Genomic DNA, 25,776 nt, shown 5'->3' with positions numbered 1-25,776 from the left:
TATTGTTGTTTTGTTTTGGTGGATTAGGTCTGGGTGCACTAACATTGTAGAATAACAATTCCAAGATAATGCATCCATATGGCTGCTTTTACCTACTTCTCACTGAATCAGTGTGTACACCTGGTAATGACTTTTTCTGGAGTAAGCACTAGGCATTCTTGTCTGGGATCCCATGGTGTATTGTCCCACTATTGGGCTTTATGCATTTTAGGATGATTTTTTTGTTTGTGGTGCACTGTCAGATACCTACTGCAAGCTCCCAGAATTCTGGGACTTGGGGTCACAGTAGCAAATTCTCTTGATTCCTCTCCTGTGATCTTATAATCACTTATCTTTTGAAAGTCAGGGCCAATTTCAAAACTGCTGTCAGCCAGCATGGAGGAACTCTGCTTTGTGTCATGGTCCAGGCACTCATTAATACACAAAGGCAGCTGCACATGTAAATGCGGTCACATACCTGGGTCATTTTGGAAGCCAGCCACTGCACTGGCAACCTAATTTCATTAAAGGAGGAGGAAGAAATCAAGCAGCTAATTGTGGAAAAACTTTGCCGGGAGCAGCTTCACTTGACTGAGTGCCATTTCTGGACTCATGAAAGTGGAAATGGATAGTGATGTAGTCCTGAGATGACCTGCAGTGAAGGAAGAATTTCTGGGTGACAAAGGGCACTTTCCTAGAGATCTACACTGAATTCATCCTTCAGGATACCAACATGAGAGCTTCTGTCGGAGTGGAGAAGCATGTGGCCATCACCATTTGGAAACTTGCCAACTCAGATTGCTACCAGTCAGTAGGCAAGCAATTTGGTGTTGGCAGATCAACTGTCATGGAGCAGTGTGCCGCTACAAAAGGTGCTGACAGCATGGGTCAACGTTTGGCAAAGCACAGGAGGCTATTAGTGGATTTGCACAGCGGGAATTTCCGAATTGTATTGGAGTCATTGATGAAACCCATGTGCCTGTTCTTTATCCCCACCTCAGGCCTCAGAGTTCATCAGCAGAAAGGGGTGCACCTCCATGGAGCTCCAAGGCCTAAAACAGAGGTTCTGAAACTGTGGTCTGTGGACCACCAGTGGCCCACGGACCACCAGTGGCCCACGAGCTCCATTCAGGTGGTCCGTGGATAGCTCCCTCTAAGGTGTGAGTCTAGGCAGCCACACGAGACAATGAAGGGCCACCCACCTAATTATTGGAGCCACACAGGTGTGGCTCCATTAATTAGGTGCCTGGACCCTAGAGAAGATGCACATGTAAGGTGAGGTGTTAGCTTTGGGGGTGATAGGAGGTAGGTGGGAGGGAGCAGTGGGGTGAGAAGATGGGGTGCTGGGAATTTGGGATGTGCAGAGCTATGGCAGCCAGAGAAAGAGGTGACTTTCCCCAGTCCCAGGGCTGCAGCTGCCAGGGAGAGAAGGCCCTCCTTCCCAGCCTCAGCTCTGTGGCTGCTGTGGCAGGGGAGAGAGGGAGAGATCCCCCTCCTTCCCAGTCCCAGCTTGGGGCTGCCGTAGAGGAGAAGAGAGGGTGCATCCATCGCATTAGAAAGGTAAGACTACTGATATTAAAATATGAGCTGTGTGCTTTTATTTGTAGAACAAAAAAACATTAATTTTAAAGTTTTTTTTATATAGCACTTTTATCCAAAGTGCTTTACAATAGGTAGCTAACAGTACAAACAACATTTGGAAAGATCAATAAGTGGTCCACCAAGACCCTCAGCAATTTTCAAGTGGTCCATGAAAGAAAAAGTTTGAGAACCACTGGCCTAGAAGAGTCATCAGTGTTAAAGCGGTCTTGAAAAGGTCCAAATTGCTAGGATCTTTTGAAACTCGCATCCGTTGTCTTTAATGAAATATGGAAAATTTGCTCCCATGGCTACTATGGATATAAATGGTACTGTCATTCCTCCTGTCATTCTATGAGACACAGCTTACTCTCTGCTTCCCTGGCTTCTGAAGTCATTTACTGGACACTTGGACAAGAGGAAGGACCTGTTCAACTACAAACTCTGAGCAGCTGTAGAATGACAGTGGAGTATGCATTTGTAAGGGAGATGGAGTTGTCTCATGATGAGTTTGGAGGCTGCTGAGAAATATCTACCTGATGGGATAAATTCTTGCTGTATTTTGAACAACTTCTGTGAGAGCAAGGGCGAGAGCCTCATCAGTGGGTAGAGGGAAGAAGTGCAGAGACTTGCTGAATGCTGTGATCAGCCGGAAAGGCTTCTTCTGAAATCTGCAGCTAATCATCAGGGCGATAGGATCAAGATCCCCATGCTCCTACTTTGAAGCTAAAAGCTGAAATGTGGCAATGTAATTTAATTACACATTGTACCTGGATTTCTTTACTCTATGTGTATGAATTTAGTGAACCAGAAGTGTATTTTGCTTTTTAAAAATGCTTTGTGCAATTATTTTTGGAGAGAACATTTTATTTGGTCTCTGGGACATGTATGTTATGAAACTCTGGTGAGTCTTGTCAAAAATAACCTGTATCGATCAAATCATGCCATGGTTACATAAACTAGTGCAACTGTTAGACAGGATTACAGTGAAGATGTGGGCCCATGCCATACAGTGTGGAGTACACACATGTGCTGTACTGGTCACAAGCATGTGTACATGCAGGATTTCTGATTGTTGCGCCTCTGTACGGAGATGTAGAATGGTGCCAGAAGAAACTATAATTTGTTATTGTGGGGACGAAAGAGGGATTCCAGAATTCACTGTCTTCAAAGAACTACTTGTAGTAGGAGCATTAAAAATGTAGTGCTGCTCCCAGTATCCATTGTTCTCCATGGGCTACAGGACATGGCTTGACTGGACATACTATGTCAAAACAATGATCTAGCTAGCCCAGTATCCTATATTCTGACAGTGGCCGGTGCCAGATGCTTCAGGGGGAATGAACAGAACAGGGCACATAGGGTTGTGGTGCTGTGGCAGAACATTGTCCCAAAATGTTCGCCATCAAGACAGTCTGGTTTTGCATCATCTTCAGGAGCTGTTTCTGCACGTCCATGTCATGCTTGATGTGGTCTCTTGCCAATTCTCTGTTCTTCTGTCTCTCTACAAGGAGAACTTCCCTCCACTTCTCTCTCTCTCTTCATCCCTCTTCTGGGATGCTGTCTCAAGGTCCCCAAATATTTCATCTTTGGTCTTCCTTTTCCTGCCCTGGAGATTAGTCAGGCACTCTTCAGTTAATAAGAGTTCTGTTCTTGGTGGCTGCAGGATGTCACATACAGAAGCCGGGGTAGCTGACAAACAGAAAAAGCAGTTACTGAAGTAAATCAATACTCCAGGGCAGCAATGATGAAATGACTCTTTCCTCAGTTTTGGAATGCCATTCCCATAATCTCTTCCCAGTTTGGGGGCAACTTGCAAATGTTAAGACATTTCCACATTACTTCCTCTTTGCCTAGGAACCCTGTTCTAATCCAAAGCTGCTGGTATGGTGCATGGCTGGTGATTGGCAGCAGAGTTTGGAGGTTTGGGCTTGGGCTTTACCTGAGTTAGGGGTAGACAGAAGGATTGGGGGGTTGGATGGGCTGGAGGCTTTGGGAGGTAGGTGAGGGGAGTGTGAGGGTTTGCAGGGGGGCAGGTTAGTAATTGCATTGGCAACTCTGCAGGCAGTCCTTACATTGGAAGATGTTCCTCTGATCTGAGTCACCAAGAGGCAGTGAAGTGGCTTATTCAAAAGGGCAATGGGCAGATAGAGGATATGCAGTGATGTTATTCACCAGAATGGTCCCTCCAGAAGTGCTGCAGGACGGGAAGGGCCCCTCTACCTATAAAGGTAGCCCTGAGAAGGCTGCTGTGTCTTGCAGTGTTTGTGCCAAAACAGAGCATTATCTTTGCCTTAAATTCTGTTTTCTGTTACCTGCACTCGATATACAAAATGCACTGCTAAATAAGTACCGCTCTGCTGTATGTGTTCTGAACCTGAGGGCTTAATGATGTTGAGAATCTGATTAGAACTAGCTGAGTCCCTTACAATCTCTGTGATTTAGTGACTCTATCTTTGGGAAATATGCCTCATAAAGTGCTAAGATACCAGAAAGCTCAGGGCATTGTGAAAAATAGTATTTTTATATCATATTTTTCCTGAAACTGATGTTTCAGTAAACATGGCTACATTACAATGTTGTTTTACAAAACCACTGTGGCACCACTGGTTTAATCAAGGCAATGGGGGCAAAATGTCCCCTCCAACTGTGGTGTTTGATGGGGAATGGAAGGGAGGTTGGAGGGTAGATACCAGCATGGCAGTGGGCAGTGGGAAATGAAAATATCAGGGAACCAATCCCTGCAGAGCTGGAATTCCCCATGTGGCCACTGTCTTGAGCATGCTGGGAGCTGGGGTAAAGCGGAGCTAGCTCACATTTGCCCAAAATGGCCATGTCCATCAGGCACTTGGGCCAAGCATTTGCTAAAATCACTCATACAGTTTTATAGTAATGTAGCACATAATACTTACTGGCAGAGGTCCCCTTCTCAGCACTATCATGCTGGGAATCCAGGTGCTGTCTGTTTCTCTGAGCCTGGCTCCGGCTCTTAGATTTCTCCTGGCCTTCAGGGGAAATCTCCTCCTCAGAGTCCTGGTTGGGGTCTCCTTGGTGCTTTCAGCACTTTCCACAACATACTGGGGCTCAGTGGTGGCCTTCCTGGCAAAAATCCAATCCAGCTCCTCAAAGTAGTAGAGCACTGCCAGAAGTCCTGTTTCTGCCCTTGGTCTTTTATAAGCCTGCCAAAGGTCCTTTCCTTTGCAATGGCATTGAGCTGTGTCCTGAGAGTATATGACCTCTCTTGGTCATATACCTTGCTATATGTTCATGTACTTTTGCATTATGGCAGCTGCTGTTAAAACAGAAGTGGACCATCTCCTCACCCCAGATAGCAAGGAAATCCTTGACTTCTGCACTGCAGCACCACCAGGCATGGCTGCTACAATGCTGATTACACTGAAAAGGATATACAGCTCCAGTGCCATGTAATTGCAAATTGGGACCTTCTAGTTATGCGCCAGCATTTAAACGGGGTGGTGACATCTGGCCAACATGACCCAGACAAGAGCGGCGCGAGGGTTTTTGGCGCCCTAGAAGCAGGGCCCGCTCACCGGTCCCATGGCTCCAGTGGACCTGCAGCAGGCGTGCCTGAGGATGGTCTGCTGGTCCTGCGGCTCCGGTGGACCTGCCGCAGGTGTGCCTGCGGATGCTCCACCGGAGCCGCGGGACCAGTGGATTGTCCACAGGCACGACTGCGAGAGGTCCATCAGAGCAGTCTGCCGCCCTCCCAAATCCTGGTGCCCTAGGCGACCGCCTAGGTCGCCTAAATGGAAGTGCCAACCCTGACCCAAGAGCACTAGAGAGGACACAGGTAAACAGACAGGGCAGTCCTAATGTGAAGCAATGCAGTGTGGGATACAAGTGGGAGGACTGAAAAGTTAATCCGAAATACAGATGCTTTCTTTTTCTGCACAAACTCATTCTGAAATGAACCTAAACCATTTTCAAGGTGGATTATCCAATTCATATTAACTGGCCATTTGATTCAGAAAAAGAGTTGCACTGGGTGAATGTGAGCCCATTTTAACTGGAAAAAACTGCAGTTAGTGTGAAATAAACCCCATTGTGTAGACAAGCCCAGGGAACATGATTCAGGAAAAACACTTTTTTTGCCCATTTTTAAAAAAATGTCATAACTGTTTTACTGAGAAGCTCTATCAACTCAGTGCTTTGGAGCAAGGATTTGCAATTTGGCAAGGAGCTTGCTCTGGTATCAGGATGTGTTGTTTGCATTTCCTATGGAAATTCATCCAAATTTGACCAAGTTCTGAGCCTTTAAAAAACTCTACTTGTACATACTGAGTAGAGACTTGCTAGAGTTTGGCAGCCACATTGCCCAAAGATTCCATCCTCATTGAGCGAACTCCACTCCAGGGATGCAGGAGTTGAGCAGGACTTGCCCCTGCCTCATTTGAATGCAGAGGGGTGGGAAGATAGAAAGAGAAGGGGGGAGGAAGCCGAGGAGGCAGGGTGAGCAGAAAGGGACGGGCTTGGGTGTATATAGCCACAGAGGGGAAGGAGGGCAAGAACTGGAGTGTGTGTGTGCGGGGGGGAAGTTGGATAGGAGCAGAGGGGGATGGAAATAGGAGCTGGAGATGGGTTGACTGCAAGAGAAGGGAAAGGGGCAGGCAGTGTCCACAGAGACAGAAGAGTACCACTAGAACATATGTCCCTCCAGAAACTGGCACTGAACTGAGGAGTCTCTATATTTCTCTGCTTTTAGCAAATAGCTGTGAAACCACCTGCAAAGTATCTCTCTCTCCTTCTATTGACTGGTTCACAAAGAAGATGACAGTCTATTGCAGTCACCAGTTGCTCCATTAACTCCTGTGATAGAGGTAAGTGCAGTGAAGCTAATGGTCTGAACTCTGCTGATAACCCATGTGTGTAGGGGTCAATATGATTCCACATTTCTGTGGGAGAGTTCAGTTTTTTTTAACTCAGAAAATTAAATTAAAAAAAGCTACATTAAAAGAACATTTAGGTTGCAAAATCAAGCAGCCAAAAGTTAGGAAAGACCAGAAATAAAGTTGTGTCGGGAGACATGCTTAAAATATAAATCAAAGTAAACAAATCAGTGAGGCAAACTATCATCCTAATACACAGGAACCCCTTCTCTTGTAACTCTCCCCATCACATGTAACAGTATCCTGATTTTACTGTGTCTGGCCTAAGTGTTGTATATCATACCTGGTTTTCTTGGTGATGCCAATGACAAATTTGCAGAACCTGCTCTAGTCCTTGGCGTTGCTGCTTCAGATAAATATCCAGTTGCCTTCTCCTGTCTTGTAGCAGCTCAAGGAGACTGCCAATTTTCAAGCAGCTGCTGTGGGCTCCTTGAATCAACTCAGGGTTTACATTAGGCCCATCAGATTTGAATTCTTCTATGAATTCAGTCAGCTCCTGGCTTTTGTTTAAAAGGGCCAGTGACTTTTCCAAGAGCTCTGTAAGAATAAGATTACACACGAAAAAACATGCTAATTTTTATCAACACAATCTATAAAGCATTATTTTAGCATATTTAAATATATATATTTAAATACTGGAAAAATGTTATGAGATCAATATGGCTTCATCAAGAGCTCTTTAACTGAAAATAAAAAAGAAATCTGTAGACATGCAGACTCACCCCTGCGGCGCCTCCTGCTGGTGACTCCTGGGAATTAGCTCTTTTCCAGCCAAGAGTGCCCTCTGCAGGCCCGTGATCTGCCTGTCCTCTTGGCCCCTGTGTCCCTCCCTCGACCCCAGGGCCCTTTTAATTGGGGTGCTTCCCCCTGACAGTCCCCCACCAATCTGGGTCTCCTCTCCCTGGGGAACCCCCAACCCACTACTCCCACATCACCTCAGAATATGGTTACTGCCAGTCACCATCTAGCCCCTTTTCATTGGAGCAGACTGCAGTATCAGCCACTCATCACAGGCAAAGGGGTTTGGACCTGCTGCCTTTGCCTACCCCTTCTTGCCCCAGCCACAGCCCTCTCCTGGGCTGTTTTAAGCCCCAAAGGGCAGGAGCGGGTAACCATCCCGCTACAAAATCCTACAAAAAGTGGAATCATGGACAAATTGCTGACAATATACAAAAGAATAGCATAAGCATGTACAGACAAAATCAGAAAGGTGAAGGCAAAAATGAGTTACACCTAGCTAGACATAAAAGGCAATAATAGGAGGTTCTATAAATACTTCAAGAATTAGCGAAAGATGAAGGACAGTGTCCTCTACTTAACAGGGAAGGAGAGCTAACAACATATGATATCTAAAAGGGTGAGGCATTTAATGCCTGTTTTGCTTCAGTCTTCACTAAAAAGGTAAACTGGGACCAGATGATCAATACAATTAATATTAATAATAATGAGGGAAAGAATAAAAGCCAAAATAGAAAAAGGATATTTAGATAAGTTAGATGTATTCAAGTCAGCAGGGCCTGATAAAACTCACTGCAGGGTAACTAAAACTAGCTGAAGCAACCATGGAACCACTGGCAATTATCTTTGATAACTCACGAAGGTGAGTCTCTGGGGACCGGAGAAGGGCCAATATTTAAAAAGGAGGAAAAGGAAGACCCAGCGAATATTAGACCAGTTAGCGTAACTTTAATTGTGGGAAGATATTGGAACAAGCAATTTGTAAGCACCTTGTCATAAACAGATAGTTAAGGGTTAATATCTCTTTTACCTGTAAAGGGTTACAAGCAGTGAACCTGGACCACCTGACCAGAGGACCAATCAGAAAACAAGTTACTTTCAAATCTAGGTGGAGGGAAGTCTTTGTTTGTGTGTTTTCTTTGTCTGTTGTTCTCTCTGGGTTCTGAGAGGGTAACTAGACGTACCTACAGGCTCTCTAATTTTCTATTCAAATAGTAAGTAACAGTAGAAGGCGGTTTAGTCTTTTTGATCGTTTTCTTTATTTGCAAATGTTTATTTTGCTGGAATGATTTTAATGTGTATTTGTGCTGGGGGGAAGGCTCCTCTCTAGTGTCTATAATCTGAAAGACCCTGTAACATTTACCATCTAAATTACAGAGACAACTTTTACTTTTTTCCTTTCTTTTATTAAAAGTTTTTTTCTTTTTGAGACCTGATTGATTTTTTCCCCTAGTTGAGGCTCAAGGGAATTGAGTCTGTACTCACCAGGGAATTGGTGGGAGACAGGGAGAGAGAAGGGAGGGGGGAAAGGTGGAATCCCTTTGTTTTAGATTCATGGAGCTTGAATCTGTATTACCTCTTGGGGAGGGGGAAAGAGGAGGGGGAAAGGTGCACTCCTCTCTGTTTTTAGATTCAAGGAGTTTGAATCACAGTGATCTTCCAGGGTAACCCAGGGAGGGAAAGCTTGGGAGAGGCAACGGTGGGGGGAAAGAGTTTACTTTCCTTGTGTAAGATCCAGGGGGTCTGGGTCTTGGGGTCCTCTGAGAAGGTTTTGGGGGGACCAGAGTATACCAGGCACTGCAAGTCCTGGTTGGTGGCAGCACTACAAGATCTAAGCTGGTAATTAAGCTTAGGGGGATTCATGCTGGTACCCCATCTTTTGGACCCTAAGGTTCAGAGTGGGGATTTATGCCATGACACACCTAGAGGATAGTAGGCTGGTAAGTAACAGTCAACATGGATTTGTCAAGAACAAATCATGCCAAACCAAGCTAATTTTCTCTTTGATAGGGTTACTGACCTAATGACTAGCAGCAGGCAGGATATATCTTGATTTTAGTAAAGCTTTCGATATAGTCCTGCATGACATTCTCATAAGCAAACTAAGGAAATGTGATCTAGAATAAATTAGATTGAAAAACCATACATTAAGAGTATTTATCAATGGTTCGCTGTCAAATGGGGGTGTGTGTATCTGTCCTCGGTCTGGAACTACTAAACATTTTCAGTAATGACTTGGATAATGGAGTGAAGAATATTCTTATAAATTTTGCAGATGACATAGGGCTGGGAGGGGTTGCTATCAATTTGGAAAATAGAATTAAAATGCAAAGTGACCTTGGTAAATTGGAGAATTGGTCTGAAATGAACAAGATGAAATTAAATAAAGACAAGCACAAAATACTACACTCAGGAAGGGAAAAACAAATGCACGAATACAAAATGGGGAATAACTAGTTAGGCTGGAAAGGATTTGGGGGTTAATGTGATGCAATTGCAAAAAAGGCTAATATTCTGGGATAAAGGTATTTCCAGGAGGGATTTGAAGAAGAGAGTGATGTGGTGACTGAGGAAGGGAGTCTCAAGTATGCAATAAGGTGTGTAGATGAGCATTGGAAAAGTACCTGCAGCAGGTAGTTACGCATACAACTTGTGAAAAGCAGAAAGTGAGAGAGTTCAGAGCATGAACGGAGACAAAAGCAGAGAGATGGACAGAAGTCAGACTATGTAGGGCCTCGTAGTCAAGGACAGGAAACTTTAATTTGATGTTGTGCATATGGGGAAGCCAGCACAGGAGTTTGGAATGTGTCTGAACAAGGCCAAAGTGACAGGCTAAGTATTATGGAAATGATTTTGTTGTCACTAATATGGGTGTATTTGAGGGGGACTCGGTGAGAGTCCTGTTCATCAGAGTAGAGATGGTGAAAGAAATACTCAGGCATTTCCAAGGCCAATCATAGGTAGCTATGAAGAAGCTCCACTCTCTAGCTAAGCCCAAAGAACCTTCAGTATAAGCACTAGAATCGTCTGGAAACAAATTCCCATTCCATGGAAAAATCCAAAAAAAAATTTAAAAAATCAGAATTCTCCACTGAATGTAAATTCCAACATTTTATTTTGAAAGCGGGTGAAATGACACTGTATTCTGACCTTTTCAAAATCTTTCTGAGACTCCCTGAGCTGTCTGGAGCCCCAACAGTCCACTACAAGGATTGGCCCAGTGTCTGGGAGTCTGGAAATTCTGGCAGGCCACCTGAGAGGCTACCAAGGATCTGTGAGCCTGTAAATTTGGGTTGCCAAGCCATCAGGAAACCTGCCTTGTTTCCATCTGTATTGCACTGAAATCATCACATATCTGTGGAATGTTTTGATTTAGGCCAATCAGCATTTTCCAACAGAAAGATGTTCCATCAGAAAATTTCCAACCAGCTCTAATAAGCATCTGAACAAGTCTGAAACAATCCATCTAGCAGAGGACAGTAGTACACAAAATATTATTACAAGATGACATCCTGCACAAGCTGTCCTGGGTCTGCTACTACTATTAGGTGAAGTGACTAACCCTTTGTTTCTTAGGAGGTTTCTCCATAAATGTTAGAATAAAACTTGGAATTTAACAGGGATAATTCCAAAGCAAGGTCACTCATTTCGCCACCCTCAATCAGGTGCACTCCCGGCACACAGCTAAGTTTACTTTTTAAACTTAAGAGACTCGTCACCATAACCTGATAGCTCCAACACTTTGTAAAGAAGGCCATTCTTTCCAGCAGCTTTACTGCTAAGTAGGTTGTGTCTTTCTTATAGAGACAAATACAAACACGATTTTCATTAATTATATGATTATCCATCCTCCAAATTCTTAGCGCTTTGGAAAGATATAAACAAAGAAGAAAGGGAGCATTTGCTCCTTCTTTTATCCCTATAGGTAAGAGTCCATCCTTCTCAAGCCTATCTTCCCTCTGGAAAACAATTTCATTTGATTGTTTCAATTATAGACCCTCTTTTCAACAATGACAATCAGTCACTGACAGGTATTCCAAGCTAAAATTGCTGTGTGATGAGCACTTCAGTTCAATAAAGATTGAACTGGGACCACCAAGCCCATATTAAAGTTACCAGAGCTCAACTCACTACAGTCTCCTGAGTAGAATTGCATTTGATTCAGAGTGCCAGCATTTGAAGCAGCTAGATTTCTTATACAATGCAAAAATGTTCAAGTTGCTACTCTACTACTGAACAATCAACTGCAGTTTATATTTTCTGCCAGGTGTTAGGTTTCCTGTAACAGGTTTCCATTAACATTTAGTTAAAATTACATGGCTGGAGTGTATGAATTTGTGAAAAAAAAACAGATTTAAATAGGATTACAGTATTTTAAAATAGATTGCAATTGTACTTAGTTGTGCAAAAAGATTGATTCTGAGATGGTGGGAAGGCACCTGCCCCCCACTTTTAAAAGATTAGTATGGTGGCATAGCAGAAAATGCTTCACACAAATATCTTGATTTTAAGATTAATGACCCATCTGCTGCATTTCTTGTAGAAATTTGTCTACTATTGAGAAGAAAACAGATGTGCAAGTGAGAGGTACATGAGGTGTTTTGGGAGGTGAAGTGGGGTAGAGGACTGTATTTCCTGGTTTCCATCTGACTACTTGTAACTTCACTTTAGGCTGTTAATGGAACTTCACTGCACACGGGGACAAGACAATTCAGCAGGGGCGTTATATAGAGTGCAGCTCTACAAAGCCAGAAGCACATGTCAGGGAAGCCAATACAGACAGCTGGAGTCTGAGGTTGTCTAGAGGCCAGCAGTAACTCATTCTCCAGCCCACTCCACTCTTCTTGCCCCATACACTTCCAAAAGCTCAGCTGTTATGTAGGAGGCTGCATATGTCAGACAGTATTCCCCCGTGTGCATACTCAAGAGGCTGTGGGATTGCTATGAGATATCGGCACCAATGCGTCATTCCCCACCCCAAGCTTCTAGAAGAGCCCAACCCTGGGGCACAGGATTATAGCAGGCCAGCTGGTAACAACCCAGAATGCTCCCCCAGCTCCACTTTCACCACACAGGAAAGGGCAGATGGATGAAGAAGCAGTGTGGGGAAGCCAGGAGGGAGAAGTGTTAGAGGAGCCAGAGGAAGTAAGGGAAACAATAGGGAGGCAGCAGAGGGGAGAAGAGAGAGAGCAGGAACAGTTGTTTAGGGAACCATTATTAATTAACAGCGCTTGTCAGATTTGTATTTAGCAGGTGTGACGTTGCCGAGCACTGAACAATACTCACTCTCTGAGTTCGCTTTGCAATTAAAGAAACTACCATAGCAAATGTGATTTTATAAAAGAAGAATTTATTTGGGAAAACCAAAAATATCTTTCAAAGCCTAGAAATTCAGTCGAATATGTGACTGTGAACTATTGGCCAAAGAAAGGAATCCGTTCCTTACCTTTTGTGTGATGCTCATGCTGATGAAGGAGCTTTTTCAAAGATTCGGTGTTCTCAAACTCCTGGGCATTCTGAAGGAAATCCTCCACTTGGTCAATTTTAATAGCAAACTACATTAGGAATACAAAGAGAGAAAAAGCATAATACAACAATCCTTAGAGTACAGGATGTCACAGTACATCTAACCTGTGCCTTCGGGGGCAAATTCTCAGACTAGCCAAGAAGGGTATTAAATATTTCTGGTGACTATCAACTCCAACTTCCCAGTATACATTTTTGGGAGCTGCTGTTTGTCCTCTGTTTTCATGAGGTTCTGATTTGAATTGATCTCTTGTCTTACTGGATGTTTTCTGATGGGATTGTGATTACAGTTTGTCTTTTTATGAGGCTTTGATTCTCTCCTATGGTTTCTCTGCCTCCAAGTGCATTGATAAAGTGCTCTTAAAGGCCCCCCGTGAATATTAAAGTTTTTTTTTTAAATCCTTCATATCAGATATTGAATGAAGCTTCCCCCCTCCCAATCAGATTTTATTCAAGGCTCCCCTCCATATCCTCCCTGGCATACTACAATCCAAATTCGAGCCATCTTTGGGGAAAACTTTGGAGGCAGATACAATTGTCAATCTGATTTTTTGAAGATAAAAATTGGTGGTAAATTTAAACCTACTAATGTTATGGTAAAACATTAATAAGCAAATTACAGTGAGGTCATAGCCCCTTGATCATTAAGGTTGAGGCTAGCTTACTGCTTAACAGCTGTTTTTTCAAGCGCTCTAAAATCCAACTACTTTCTCAGATTGTCCTGAAAATTGCTGGGTCTCCTGGGGCTGCAGGGGATAGTTAATGGTCCAAAATTGAGATTATTTGATCTAAGGTTTCTGGAGATAGAGCCACCTATTGTGATGTCAACATTTTACAGTTCTTACAACTTTTTGTACACAGTTGGGACTCAAACTATGACTCTGAACTTCTCTAAACTGAAATCACCTGCTTAGAACTGATCTCAGCTACAGGAAGCCATATTAAAAAAAGTTATTTAGGGTAAAAGTTGGAATGACGATGTTGCTCAAGCCAAGCTGACAAGCCATAGACAGTGCTGATGTGTGCTTTGAGTTGGTATTTTGGGGGTTTTGTATGGGTGAGTTTGATGTTCTGGAAGGGTACAAGGCATTGCAGGTCAACCTTAACTGCAATAGCAAAGATTTGTCACTGTGAATTAACATTACAGCTTACATCAGGTTATTCTTTTGGTTAATTGTATGCTCTATTCCAGGTGTCATACTGCTCCTTCAATGGGATAAATGCTTAGTTGTATTTATTAGAGCCCTTACTATACCCTGACTCCAAACACCCCTGAACTTTGGATCAGCATCCAAACCCAGACCAGAATCTGAATTCTGCAGATGACTTCTATCCTTATAAGTGTGACCAGCACCCAGACCTGACCACATCAAACACTGGGTTGTTCAAAATCTAGACTTCAATTTTGCAGCTTTGTGCCATTTCTAGAAACTGGATTGCTAAATTAAGGGAGACCAAATCATTAAAGTTCACACTTGGGGCTTGTCTACATCAGAAAGTTGCAGCGCTGGTGAGGGAGTTACAGCGCTGCAACTTTGAGAGTGTCCACATCTGCAGGGCATCACCAGCGCTGCAACTCCCTCTTTGCAGCGCTGGCCGTACTCCCGTTTTGTCTCGGGTGTAGAGGATCCAGCGCTGGTGATCCAGCGCTGGTAATGCAATGTAGACACTCACCAGCGCTTTTCTTGACCTCCGTGGAAGGAGGAAGCCTCTGGTAATCAAGCTGGTTTCCTTTCCCGGTTTGCCCTCTCGGTCCCGGAGCCAGCCAGCAAACCGCGGGGAAGGAGACCTGCTTGCTCGGGGTTCCGGGACCGAGAGAGCAAACCGGGAAAGGAAACCAGCTTCGCCGCGGTTTGCTCTCTCGGTCCCGGAACCCCGAGCAAGCAGGTCTCCTTCCCTGCGGTTTGCTGGCTGGCTCCGGGACCGAGAGAGCAAACCGCGGCGAAGCTGGTTTCCTTTCCCGGTTTGCTCTCTCGGTCCCGGAACCCCGAGCAAGCAGGTCTCCTTCCCCGCGGTTTGCTGGCTGGCTCCGGGACCGAGAGAGCAAACTGCGGCGTTCCCGGTTTGCTCTCTCGGTCCCGGAACCCCGAGCAAGCAGGTCTCCTTCCCCGCGGTTTGCTGGCTGGCTCCGGGACCGAGAGAGCAAACCGCGGCGTTCCCGGTTTGCTCTCTCGGTCCCGGAACCCCGAGCAAGCAGGTCTCCTTCCCCGCGGTTTGCTGGCTGGCTCCGGGACCGAGAGAGCAAACTGCGTCGTTCCCGGTTTGCTCTCTCGGTCCCGGAACCCCCCTTGAAGCCGCCCAACAGCGCTGCAGTGTGGCCACATCTAACACCACTTGCAGCGCTGGTTGCTGTAAGTGTGGCCACTCTGCAGCGCTGGCCCTATACAGCTGTACTAATACAGCTGTAACAACCAGCGCTGCAAAATTTTAGATGTAGACATGGCCTTGGACTTCAATGTCATCAACGATATTGAAACCTATCATAAAATTAAAAAAGAAGATGAAAATTAAGCTCTCCGCTTTGCTTGCCTATTCTCACATTCCACCCTTTTACTCATGATCTTTATCCTATACAACAAATCCATTATGCTTCAACATTTGGGATCAGAATTTGATTTTTATTAAAGAATATCCATGAGATAATGTCTATGCTTTATCACAATAAAGCAAATATTTCACAGAATTGCATGTTGTCATTAAAAGAAAAACATTTCAAAAATAAAATTCTAGTATTGTCATTTAACTCTATGGGACAATTGACATTTGTGTCTAACGTAGGCATGACTAAACATAATGGGCCAGACCATGGCACAGAGCAGCCTAAGAGGCAGCTCAACCAGTCTGTTAAGAATTTCCCCTGCATTGGGGGACACTATGGAGGTGGTGAGTTACCATAGTGGCTCCTATGTTACTCTTCCTGGCTCCTTGATGTTAGGACTTGGCCTGGGCATCTGGCTGATCCCTGGCTGCTGGAATAGCTTGTGGATACTATTGGGAATCAGCAGAATTTGTCTCAGTCCTGCTGCTTTTCTAATTTCTACCAGGCATCGGGACAGTACAGAATCAGCCCCAGGATATGGTCCAAGAAGGTGGATTAAAACAACTCTTGTTCTCCCACTCCTGCTCTTGTGCCATGTGTAAACTCTTTGAAACAAAGACTTGAGAGCCCCATGTAATTGTGCACTCAACTTTTGGGGCAAATCCAGCCCACTTCTCTGCAAATGCAAAGGCAAGGGATAGTTGAATTCAGTGGGCTGTGCAGGGAGTGTACATACCTCTGGGTTTGGAGTCCCACCCTACATGAGTTGCCTGTGCAGAAGCGAGTAGGGGTGGGACATACAGGGACATGGGCAGGCTGGGAGAGGGATAGGATTGAGAGAATTGTTGCTAATCTCCTATCTTTCAGGAGTTAGACTCTGGTTTTGTGCTGCTGTGCATGTTTTTTGCATGCTTGTGCATGTGGTTCTTATATTTGTGCTCAGATGGCTAGACAAACAACTGTCTTATCTACAAGCACAACTATGATAACTACACAAACACACATTTTAATGCACAGCCTTGAGTCATGGGTTTAAGAATTTGGCCATCAAAGAGTCAAATAATTTGAATTTTAGACAATAAAAGATCTATTGGGTCATGTCCCTGCCTAGTGCAGTATATAGGTACAGACTAATTTTTATTATTTTTCATTACTCCTACTACTGCTTTTTAAAGTAAAACATTAGTAAGAGACATCACATTTTTACAGATATTTATTCTAAATGTTCTGCTCATTTTCATCCTGGAATACCCCAAAACAGGAATGCAGCTGATTTTTTTTTTAATTAATTGGCCTTTGCATCAGTAGAAATAGAATGCAACAAACTCTTCGAGGAATTGGGATTTGTTTCAAATTAAGCAGCATTTCATTTTAAATACAAACCTCCAGAGCATTTTCAAAAAACACTGCAGTAAGTTTCAGAAGTGCTCTTCGCTTCTCTAGCATAAGGACGAGGGAATCCCAGGCATCCCCCAAAGTTTGTGCCATGGCATCATACACTTGGCTTTGCTCTTGGTTTTCCTCTGCAGTCTTGTCTGCTTCACGTAACAGGTCCCATACTTGATCTTCCAAAGACTATACACAGGGAAGGTGGGGAGATATAAACAAATTTGTTTTTTCTAAGCAGAATTCCAAAGAGCACAATGATATTACCTTGGGTTACATTTTCAGTATGGTATCTTTTCAGTTATCCACAACTCTCCTATTATTGGCAGATTTTCAACATAAAATAATAATAATAATGGAAGTGCGGCTGTTCCTAGATAGGGTATCAAAAACTTACCCTTTGAATTCAATTCTGTACTTTGACAATCTCTCATGCAATTTCATAAAATTTTGGTGAGAAACAGTTCTAGGGGGTCCATCATTCCACATTTAAAATTTACATTCAAATATGCTCAGCTACTTGAATGCTCAGCAAATCTCTACTGAAGCTAGTACATGCTCATGTATTTTGGCTGTTCATTTTTTAGAACATTATACAGCCAATCAACGCATTCTCCTGCAATGCTGGAGGCCAGTAAAACAAACAAACCCAAATTAAAGCCTTAAAGATATAGCATACAACTTAGATGTAATTAATTCACAACACACCTAAAATGCAGGGGCTAATTAGATTAAAACTATATATGTATTGTCTAAGGAAGGCTGTAGATTACATGCAGTATTTCCAGTTTTGCCTGCTGCAGTGTTCAAGATGAACCACAAAATTACAATGTTCAAGTTATCACAAGAACAAGTCTAGAGAGTTTCATGCCCTTTACCATAAGAAAGGATAACAACTATGCCATTTCTTGTTCATGTTAAAATCTTCAGTGTTTCTAGAGAGTTGATTGTATTATATATGTTTTTCATCTCAGGTCTATCATGAGAATAGATTAATGAAGTGTCAATTTTTGCTGTTATTACAGGTATTATCACAAGAATGTATAATGAGAAGAGGAATCTATATAAGGCAAATTAAAATCTATAATAACTCATTCTCATGACACAGACTAATAAGAACAGAAGATAGGAGAACTTAAAATTCTCATGACAGAGATCGAACTGAAAATTGGAAACACTTGCAAACTAATTCATTATTGTGCTAAGCACAGGATCATAATCTCAGAAACCTCCCTCGATGCTACCCACATACTCTCTGTGAATGTGATAGTCTGAATCTGAAGTTAATCTCTCCTCACTGAAAGCAGGGCTTTGGGAAACACTTTAATACACAATGGAACCATTATTCCCGATTCAAAAATTTTTAAACAAAAACCAATATTTTAATCTATCTCAGTACAAAGACAGACTAAAGAAAAGATTAGTAATTTTTACTCAGTATTCAAAATAGGAACTATGTATAATCTGATATTGCAAAAATAAAATTATTAGGTATAGGATCCAAGAAACTCATTATTTGAAACAAATATTGTGCAATACATAGACGAGTGTGGTAATTAGCTGTATTTTCTCAGTAGTATCTGTGCTAGCCTTATGGTAACAAACCCATCTCAAAGGGCACACAAAAAGTCAATCTTTTAAAGAGCTATTTACATTCCCCATTTTATCTCCTGAACGACAGCACAGTACTGGGAACTGCATTCTAATCTTGACTCTGAAAATGATTCCTGCGCCATTGTGCAAATCCCCAACTTTTTCTCCTTAGTTTCCCCTTCTAAATGATGATAAAAGACCAAACTCTGAAGCTCACACTTACACTTTATTTAAGCAGAAGCCCCACTGACTTCAATAGAGTTTTGCCTGAGTGAGAACAGAGATCCTGATTCTGATGTCAATTACACCAGTTTTACACAAGTAACACTGCTGATATCAAAGGAGTGGTTCCTTAATGACACAGGTATGAGATCAGAATCAGTCCTGGAGTGAAAATTGAGTGAGGCTTTGAGGATTTAACTTAATCATAATACTACTTCCTTTCTCTTCATTTCATTAATGCTTAGTTACCTACCTCACTGGGGTGCTGTGGGGACTAATCAGTTAACATTTGTTAAGTTCTATATTCAGTAAGTATTAAGTACCATTATTATTAGTCGTAAAAAGAGAAGTACTGGCTCATGATAACTTTTACACCACAGAGATTTTAAGGCTGGATGATAAAATGAAATTTAAAAACCAGCTTCATCAAACTAATGTTAATGGTCAGGCTTAATGAGCCATTACCAAGCTCATGCAAATTTTAAAAGAAAATTCATCTTGCAAGACAATCTTCAATGTGTGCTTCTTCTGTTTTCCTTTTATGGGCTTGCATCCTGATTTCCTACATTATCTTTTTTATAGTGGTGTAGCTACATAAATAATATTGTCTATGTATTCAATTTGCACAGGCATATGCATAATCTGTACAAAGTCAAAGAGCTAGTCAAAGTGTTCTATTCAGTCTAAAATATTAGCTATCTTCTGAGTGTTAACTCCAGAATGCTACAGATGCTCGACAAGTGCCAGGCCAATACGTCTAAGAGAGAAGTTAGCTTGGTTCTTCAAGTCAAAAGGAAGAAGAGTAATTCCATATCAGAAACTTGTGGATCTGAAAGGCCAGAAAAGGGGAGAAGATGACAACATATGTGAACGGTGGCAGTCGCAACTCCATATTCTTATTTCATTGCTGAGGCTACTCAACCCTCAAGCTTGTGGTGTGACTGTTTTAATTATCTGGGAACAAAGTGATTAGTTTCTTCCTTCCCACTGGAGTTTGGGTGCTGTGGAGAGTATCCTCCCAACAGGTCTGATGCTATGCAGGGAACCATCCCATCTGCTCCTACTGATGGGACTTTGCAGAGTTCTCATGACTGAGGTCTGGAGAGGAACACCCTGCTCTCATCCTTCACCCCATGACACCAGCATTTGGAAGGGCAGAGTCAGAGGAGAGATTTACATCAAGGTATATGTAGGGTAGGTTGAACATTTTCTGTCAAAACATTTTGATGGAAAATTGGGTTTTTGACAATATGAAATTTTTCATGAGAAGTGTCAGCTTGCTGCAAAACGTTTTGATTTTTTGTTGAAAAACTGAATACCCAAAATCAAAAATATTTTGATCTGAAAACGCTGTCATGGTGCCTCCTGAGACCTGTAGCTTAGGAACCTCTTGAATTCTCTCCCCTCTATTGATAAGCCCCTTTGTTTTCAGTTTGAACTGATTTTTAGTGAAAAAAATCCCATGTTTACAAAAAGTATTATTCCTCCCCTCCCTGATATTCATCCTACTTTTCTCCAAAGAGTCAAAATTTTCTGCAGGAAAAATAACTATTTTCTAACCAACTATAATACATGGCCTTTCCACATCTCCCCAGTGACAGCTGCAAAGTGTCATTGGGACTCATGACCACTTTAAAATTCCCTCACTCTCAAGTAGAGAAATGTGTCAGGCAATGCATTGAACAGGCCTGTAAGTCAAGAAGAGGTAATTTGAGAGGTCAGTTACCCCATTCAGAGTGTCCAGAATAATCCAAATGGACACTGGGTGAGAGGAAGATGGTCCCTGGGAACAGTTCGTGTCTGGGAGGGGAAAGATATAGGAAAAAGCCAAGTTATTGTTCCTTTGAGGGCCTGGAGCCAGGAGCCTGGGAGAGTGGGAGGGGCAAGGCTCCTCTCTCTCCCCCAGCTGGCCCCAACAGGTGTTTGTTTATTAGCCTCACCTGGGAAGAGGACTGGGTATGTGAATCAAAAAGGAGGCTCCAAGCCCAATGAGGGAGAGCTCGCTAAGAGGAGGACTCTGCCAGGACACACACACACAGATGAAGGGCTGTGGAAACCCTGAACTAATGGGGCAGGCCTGCAGGTTGTGGAGGCCAGGCCTTGAACCAAGCAATCCCAGAAAGGAGGGCTGTGGAAACCCTAAACCTGGGGGGGAACAAAAAGGAAGCTCTTTTGGGAGCTGGACCATGCTGAATAAATTGGATCCCAAGAGAGGCGGAGTCTTGTTTTCAAGACTTGTGGCTGTGAGTAGATTATTTCCAGCAAGCTGCAGGGACACTGAAGACGGCATGGCAGTGGCACACCATGCTGCAGGGGGGCACGCTCAGAGACTGAACCCCTCTAAAAGGCCACATTTGACAGCTGGGCTGGAAACAGTTATGACTTTACTATGCTTCCAAGTGGTGGTGAGGGAGTCCCTTGGAATAAGTAGGTAGCAGGCAGCACAACCCTGTCCCACATGTAATTAAGTTGGTCCCTACAGGGCACCTCATGCAGCCATCCATGGCTCTGCTGGCTGGTCCCACCTCACTCTCCGGCTTTAAAGCTCCTGAACAGAGACTCCATAACTCTCTCATGACAATAACACCCTTCTGGGCTTGTTTCATTGGCACAATAGTATCCTGAAAGTCCAAATCAATAGTATCCAACAAATTAAGAGTAATGAACACAAAATCTTCTGCCCCACCTGGGCTCCTCTTCAAACTTGGACTCCAAAATCTAAAGTAACCCTCTGCAAAAGATTCACCCTTACTTGGGCCCTGTGGTGTCTCTTTCCCACCCTTATAGAGTGGTGCCTTACAGGGCTTTCTCCTCTGGAGACATCCCCAAGCTGTTAATCCAGAGGGTTTTTTTCCCCTCCCTTTTGGCTGCCCACCTGCTCTGCCTCTTCAGGGCTAGCCACAGGAGACACTGTACCCCTCCCCCAGCTCTTTTCCTCAGCCAGATTAGTCTGCCTCCCCATCTCCAGAGATTCTGCAAATCTTTCCCAGGAGCTCCCTCCCCTCTTTCTCTTCTTCCTGTCTCTTTATTGGGCCCTGGTGTCCTCTATCCAAACCCACTGGGAAGCACTTAGCCCAGTGATCAGTTGAGTCCCCCTTACAGACCATGTTCAGTTCTATATGGAGCACTGCAATGATCACAGAAAAATTTCCACTGGTCTCTCTCTCTCTCTCTCTCTCTCTCTCTCACACACACACACAGACACACACACACACACACACACACACACACACACCCCACCCCCCACCAGCTCTAATCCAGGCCCTCGCATACCAGCCAAGTTACCAATGTGGGTCCTTGGTTAGGTTAATTTCAGGCATCCCTGGCATTCATGGTAAAAGATTAAGCATACTGAGGGCAAGCCTGCATTATTAATGTAGTCACTTTGCCAGTGTTGTTATATAATGCTGGTAAAATCAGTGGTTAAATTCATTTTGTGTTTCTTTCTTTCTTTCTAATGATGCTAATTATTCTAATACATTTGTTTCTCAGCTTTTGCATGCTGAATACTAATGAACAATTTTTTTTAATTGAAACCATTTGCCAATAGGTAAATGGGCACACTTGACTATTATACGCTTTTCTCTTTATGTTTATGCATTCAATAAATATATTTTAGTCTGCCAATTTGTTTCTAATGCCAGCTGTTCCAGTTATCATTCATTACATTTCACAGACAAAGTAAGGATAGAATCTGGCATTTATGTTCCTTCAAAAATAGACCTAGATATTGAGTCTCAAAAACTATCTTGAAACCACAGCTCGTCTGTTCGCACAGTGATTTTACAAGGCCATCCCAGTAAAAGTATAATATAAAAATTTGGAGCCTTTTGTTACCCCGAATACACATGCCGGGACAATCATTCCTGTTTCAGACTAGCACAAATTAAAGAGAAAGTTACAAGTATAAATGTTAACAATTTTATATTAGACCAGTAAAAACCAGCAGGATCTTATTAAAGGGGACAAGACAAAGATGCCACATTTATTATGATAATTTGATTTATGACTAATAACTAATATCTTAATTCTTATACACACACATTATACCTAATACCTACACACACACACACACACACACACACACACATATACACACACACCCATCAGATGTTCTGCAGCTGCTGCATAGTTACCAGTCCTGAAGATAGCTTAAGTTCATGGCTTGATTTTGCAGCTTGGGTTCGTAGCTTGTGACAGCTAACTGGCCAGGAAAGCTGGGCACAAGGCTGAGCTGGATCTCTGTTGGGCAGGCACCGATGTTCTTCCATGTTGGCAGCAGAATGTTACCCAGAGTCTCTCATCTCACCCTTCTTTTTTATAGGCTTTTAGTTTGGATTCAAAGTCTATAGGTCTTGCTGTGTCACGCTGCCTCTGGGTTTAGATTGATCACCCATCAATTGCAGGCGTGACTTTCAGCCTTGAACCTGGCTTTGAATTCCTTCTGTTGTCCTTTTCTTTTTAGGGTGGATGCTTCTTACTTTGTTTAGAGCTGTTGTCTAGGTCTTCAGCCGTTGGTATTTGAACTTTATCTCATCAGGACAGGCTGGGGCTGGAGGCTGATTCCATCATTCATACATACCTCATTCACACATCTAAACTAAACTAATAAGATTACAGCAGGGTTTGCAAAAATGAAGGTTGGAGGAAGCTTTTACAAAATGGAGTGAGTGTTTTAAAATGGGGTTTGAATTACAATATGGAACAGAAGTTACAGTGTAGGCAAGTGTAGTGAATGGTGGACAGAAGTTACATTAATAAAGTGAACAATTAAAAACAATTTCATTTATCAGTTCTACATTTATACACGTCATGCTGCTGTTCTGTGTAGTGCTAAATTTCACCTAAATAATAGACGCTTAGTCCCAGAGCCCCAAAAGTATTTAAGTTCCTAATTTCCTAATGGGGCAAAAATATCTGAGAGAATCTGGGCCTAAACTAACTGGACAGGGTAACGTAACATTAAATGCCCAGAAATTGATGTGCCTGTGGCCACACAGTTTAAATACTGCCCTCCTCTTTCAGCTAACTCAACAAATTCAGAGCAACAACAGACTATGGTTTAACACTCAAGCTTTTTTATTCTTGGGGGGGAAATGGTTCTAGGGTCATGAGCCAAAAAGACATGAATAAGAAAACAATGAAACTGGGGGGGAAATGGTTTATGGTTTTTACTCATCCTTGCCATGGGGCTCAGTTACTGCTAAGTGATGGAATGTGAAGAGGACATGGGAGGGGAAAACCAGCCAAAAGAGACATTTCATTTAAAAATTGGATTGGTGTCCAGCCCTCCCTTCTTATCATCTCAAACCCAGCCAGCAGAGAATAACTGACGCATCCTACAAATAGATTATTCAGGTACCGTAATTGGATTGTCCATGTGCAGCACCTCCGTTTTAACAATAATTAAGTAAAAGTCTCTCTGCTAATATCACTGTGCACTTTCCCTTGTAAAATGTTTAAATGTATAATCAGAGTGCTACAGAATTTGATTCTAGTTAATTGTGTGTTCCCCCTGCCCCCAAAGATTCCTGCTTCTTTAAGCAGTAACAAAGCCATGTGCAGCACAGCCCCTTAAGCAGTCAGTAAATCAATCGCAGGACTGTAATATTTAGTGTTTGATGCCAAGGGTGAGATCTTCACACTCCTCCCTTTACACAGGAAAAAGGGCTGGAACTACATAAAGGGTCCCTGAGAGCCTCGTATCCAACCAAGGGAGCATTCCCCCAGTGCAGGAATGAAGCCAAAAAGCGTTAAGGCTGCTTCCTGAGGATGCCCTTGCAAGCCCTGGCCTATGGGGCATGCTGAGGGTGAGTGGGGGCCATCACATGAAGCACTGTGGAGGTTCTGGGCAGGTCTGTAGCTCGTAAAGCAGCCCTGGAAGACTGCTGTAACTGGGTCCCAGGGCTGTCCAAGTTACTCAGAGGGAGGGTGTCTCTCCAGCTCCCAGCTTGTCCTGGGATCAGGAAGGTGCAAAAATGGCTTAAATCCACCATAGCTCTCCTCCCTCTTGGCCGAGAGTTCTGGGCTGCATCTTAAAGATGCACAGACACCCCCAAAAAATTTTACTACGCCAAATATTGTATGAAAGGTTGTATGATTCCTTGCTACTTCTGTAAATTAGATTTCATATTGCAAAATAGCTTCTCCCCTATTTCTAAGAAGGCATTAAGTGATGGGGCCTGTAGTCTCCAAAGGATACATCTCTCTATTAAAGATGCCATTAAGCTTGTTGAGATTTTTACATAAGGTTTTTTTCTGGCATGAAACGATCTGATTTCAGCAAAATTGCACATAAAATGCAGTCATATTTTTGTAGTAAACAGTGGCTTTAGTGACATGTTCTATTCTCCTTTCTCCTGCATTTAAAGAATGCATATACACAGACCAGTACATTTGTGGTAAAATTATGGAGGAGACAGGGTTACAGTATCACAGTTCAGGAAACTATTAAAAAATTAAAGAAAAATGTGTATCGTAAGTACCAAGCTACCTATGTAGAAAAAGATCTCTGAAAGTTCCCTCATGACTACATGTTGTACCTCATGACCTCTTGGATAGTCAAAAACTACTCCTCTACCCCATTCATGCTGATTGTCCTGTAGTTTCAGGCTCCTTCCAGCTTTGTTTTTTCTATCCATATCTTACAGCTTGGGCGAGAACAGGGTTTGCGGCTTCCTATTTCTCTTCGTCTCATTGAACTACATTAAACAAGTGTTCTGGAGACCTCCCACTGCAAGATTATCTGTCTGAACCTGTGTTTCCCTGAAGTTTTGTCACAGGTCTCCTCTTTTTACCAGTCTCCTATAACCTCCATCTACTGTCAGATCACAGAAGGCCTGGTCTTGCAAACACTGGATTCGATTGGAGATTTTTCACTAATTTCAGTTTGCAAAAGTGTTCATCTGGGTCCCTTCACTTGCATGCACACAGCCAAGAATATCACAAGTCATTTATATAATTTTAAAAAATCAACAATATAATTAGGATCCACAACTGGCATGATTAATGTACTCATTATGGCCCAATCCCACTCTAGTCAAAGTCAATAGGACTTTTTGTTGCTTAATTCAATGGGAGTAGGATTGGGCTGTTATTTTTCTACTATTAAAGAAGCACACTGTCCGGCTAGGTGAAAGGGCTTCACGCTGTAGCTGACAACAGCTCTGCTTCTTTCCACAGATGATGAGATATTTGTCTGATAATATATACTACTAATAGAAGTGAAGACAAGTTCCTTCCTGGCTCCACAGCCAAGCGAGCTGCTTTGCTTTAACCTTTCTACAGCATATTTGAGAAATCATTCCA

At 43.0% G+C, this 25,776-nt stretch overlaps 1 protein-coding gene across 4 annotated transcripts in view; it reads right to left on the bottom strand.

Annotated features, from left to right (window-relative positions):
* CCDC141 (coiled-coil domain containing 141) overlaps positions 1-25,776 on the bottom strand; it is a 173,665-nt gene that overhangs the window by 130,288 nt on the left and 17,601 nt on the right. For all 4 annotated transcript variants that reach the window (XM_030580729.1, XM_030580732.1, XM_030580730.1 and 1 more), the window contains exons 4-6: positions 16,651-16,842; positions 12,649-12,757; positions 6,748-7,001 (exon numbers count right to left, since the gene is read on the bottom strand). In XM_030580729.1, the coding sequence (XP_030436589.1) occupies positions 6,748-7,001; positions 12,649-12,757; positions 16,651-16,842 (555 nt within the window). The remainder of the gene's footprint in view (positions 1-6,747; positions 7,002-12,648; positions 12,758-16,650; positions 16,843-25,776) is intronic.

Source organism: Gopherus evgoodei, chromosome 11, assembly GCF_007399415.2.
Source record: "Gopherus evgoodei ecotype Sinaloan lineage chromosome 11, rGopEvg1_v1.p, whole genome shotgun sequence".
Lineage (NCBI taxonomy): Eukaryota > Metazoa > Chordata > Testudines > Testudinidae > Gopherus > Gopherus evgoodei.
Note: the sequence above shows the minus strand (reverse complement) of the source record. Positions and strands in the feature narration are given on the sequence as shown.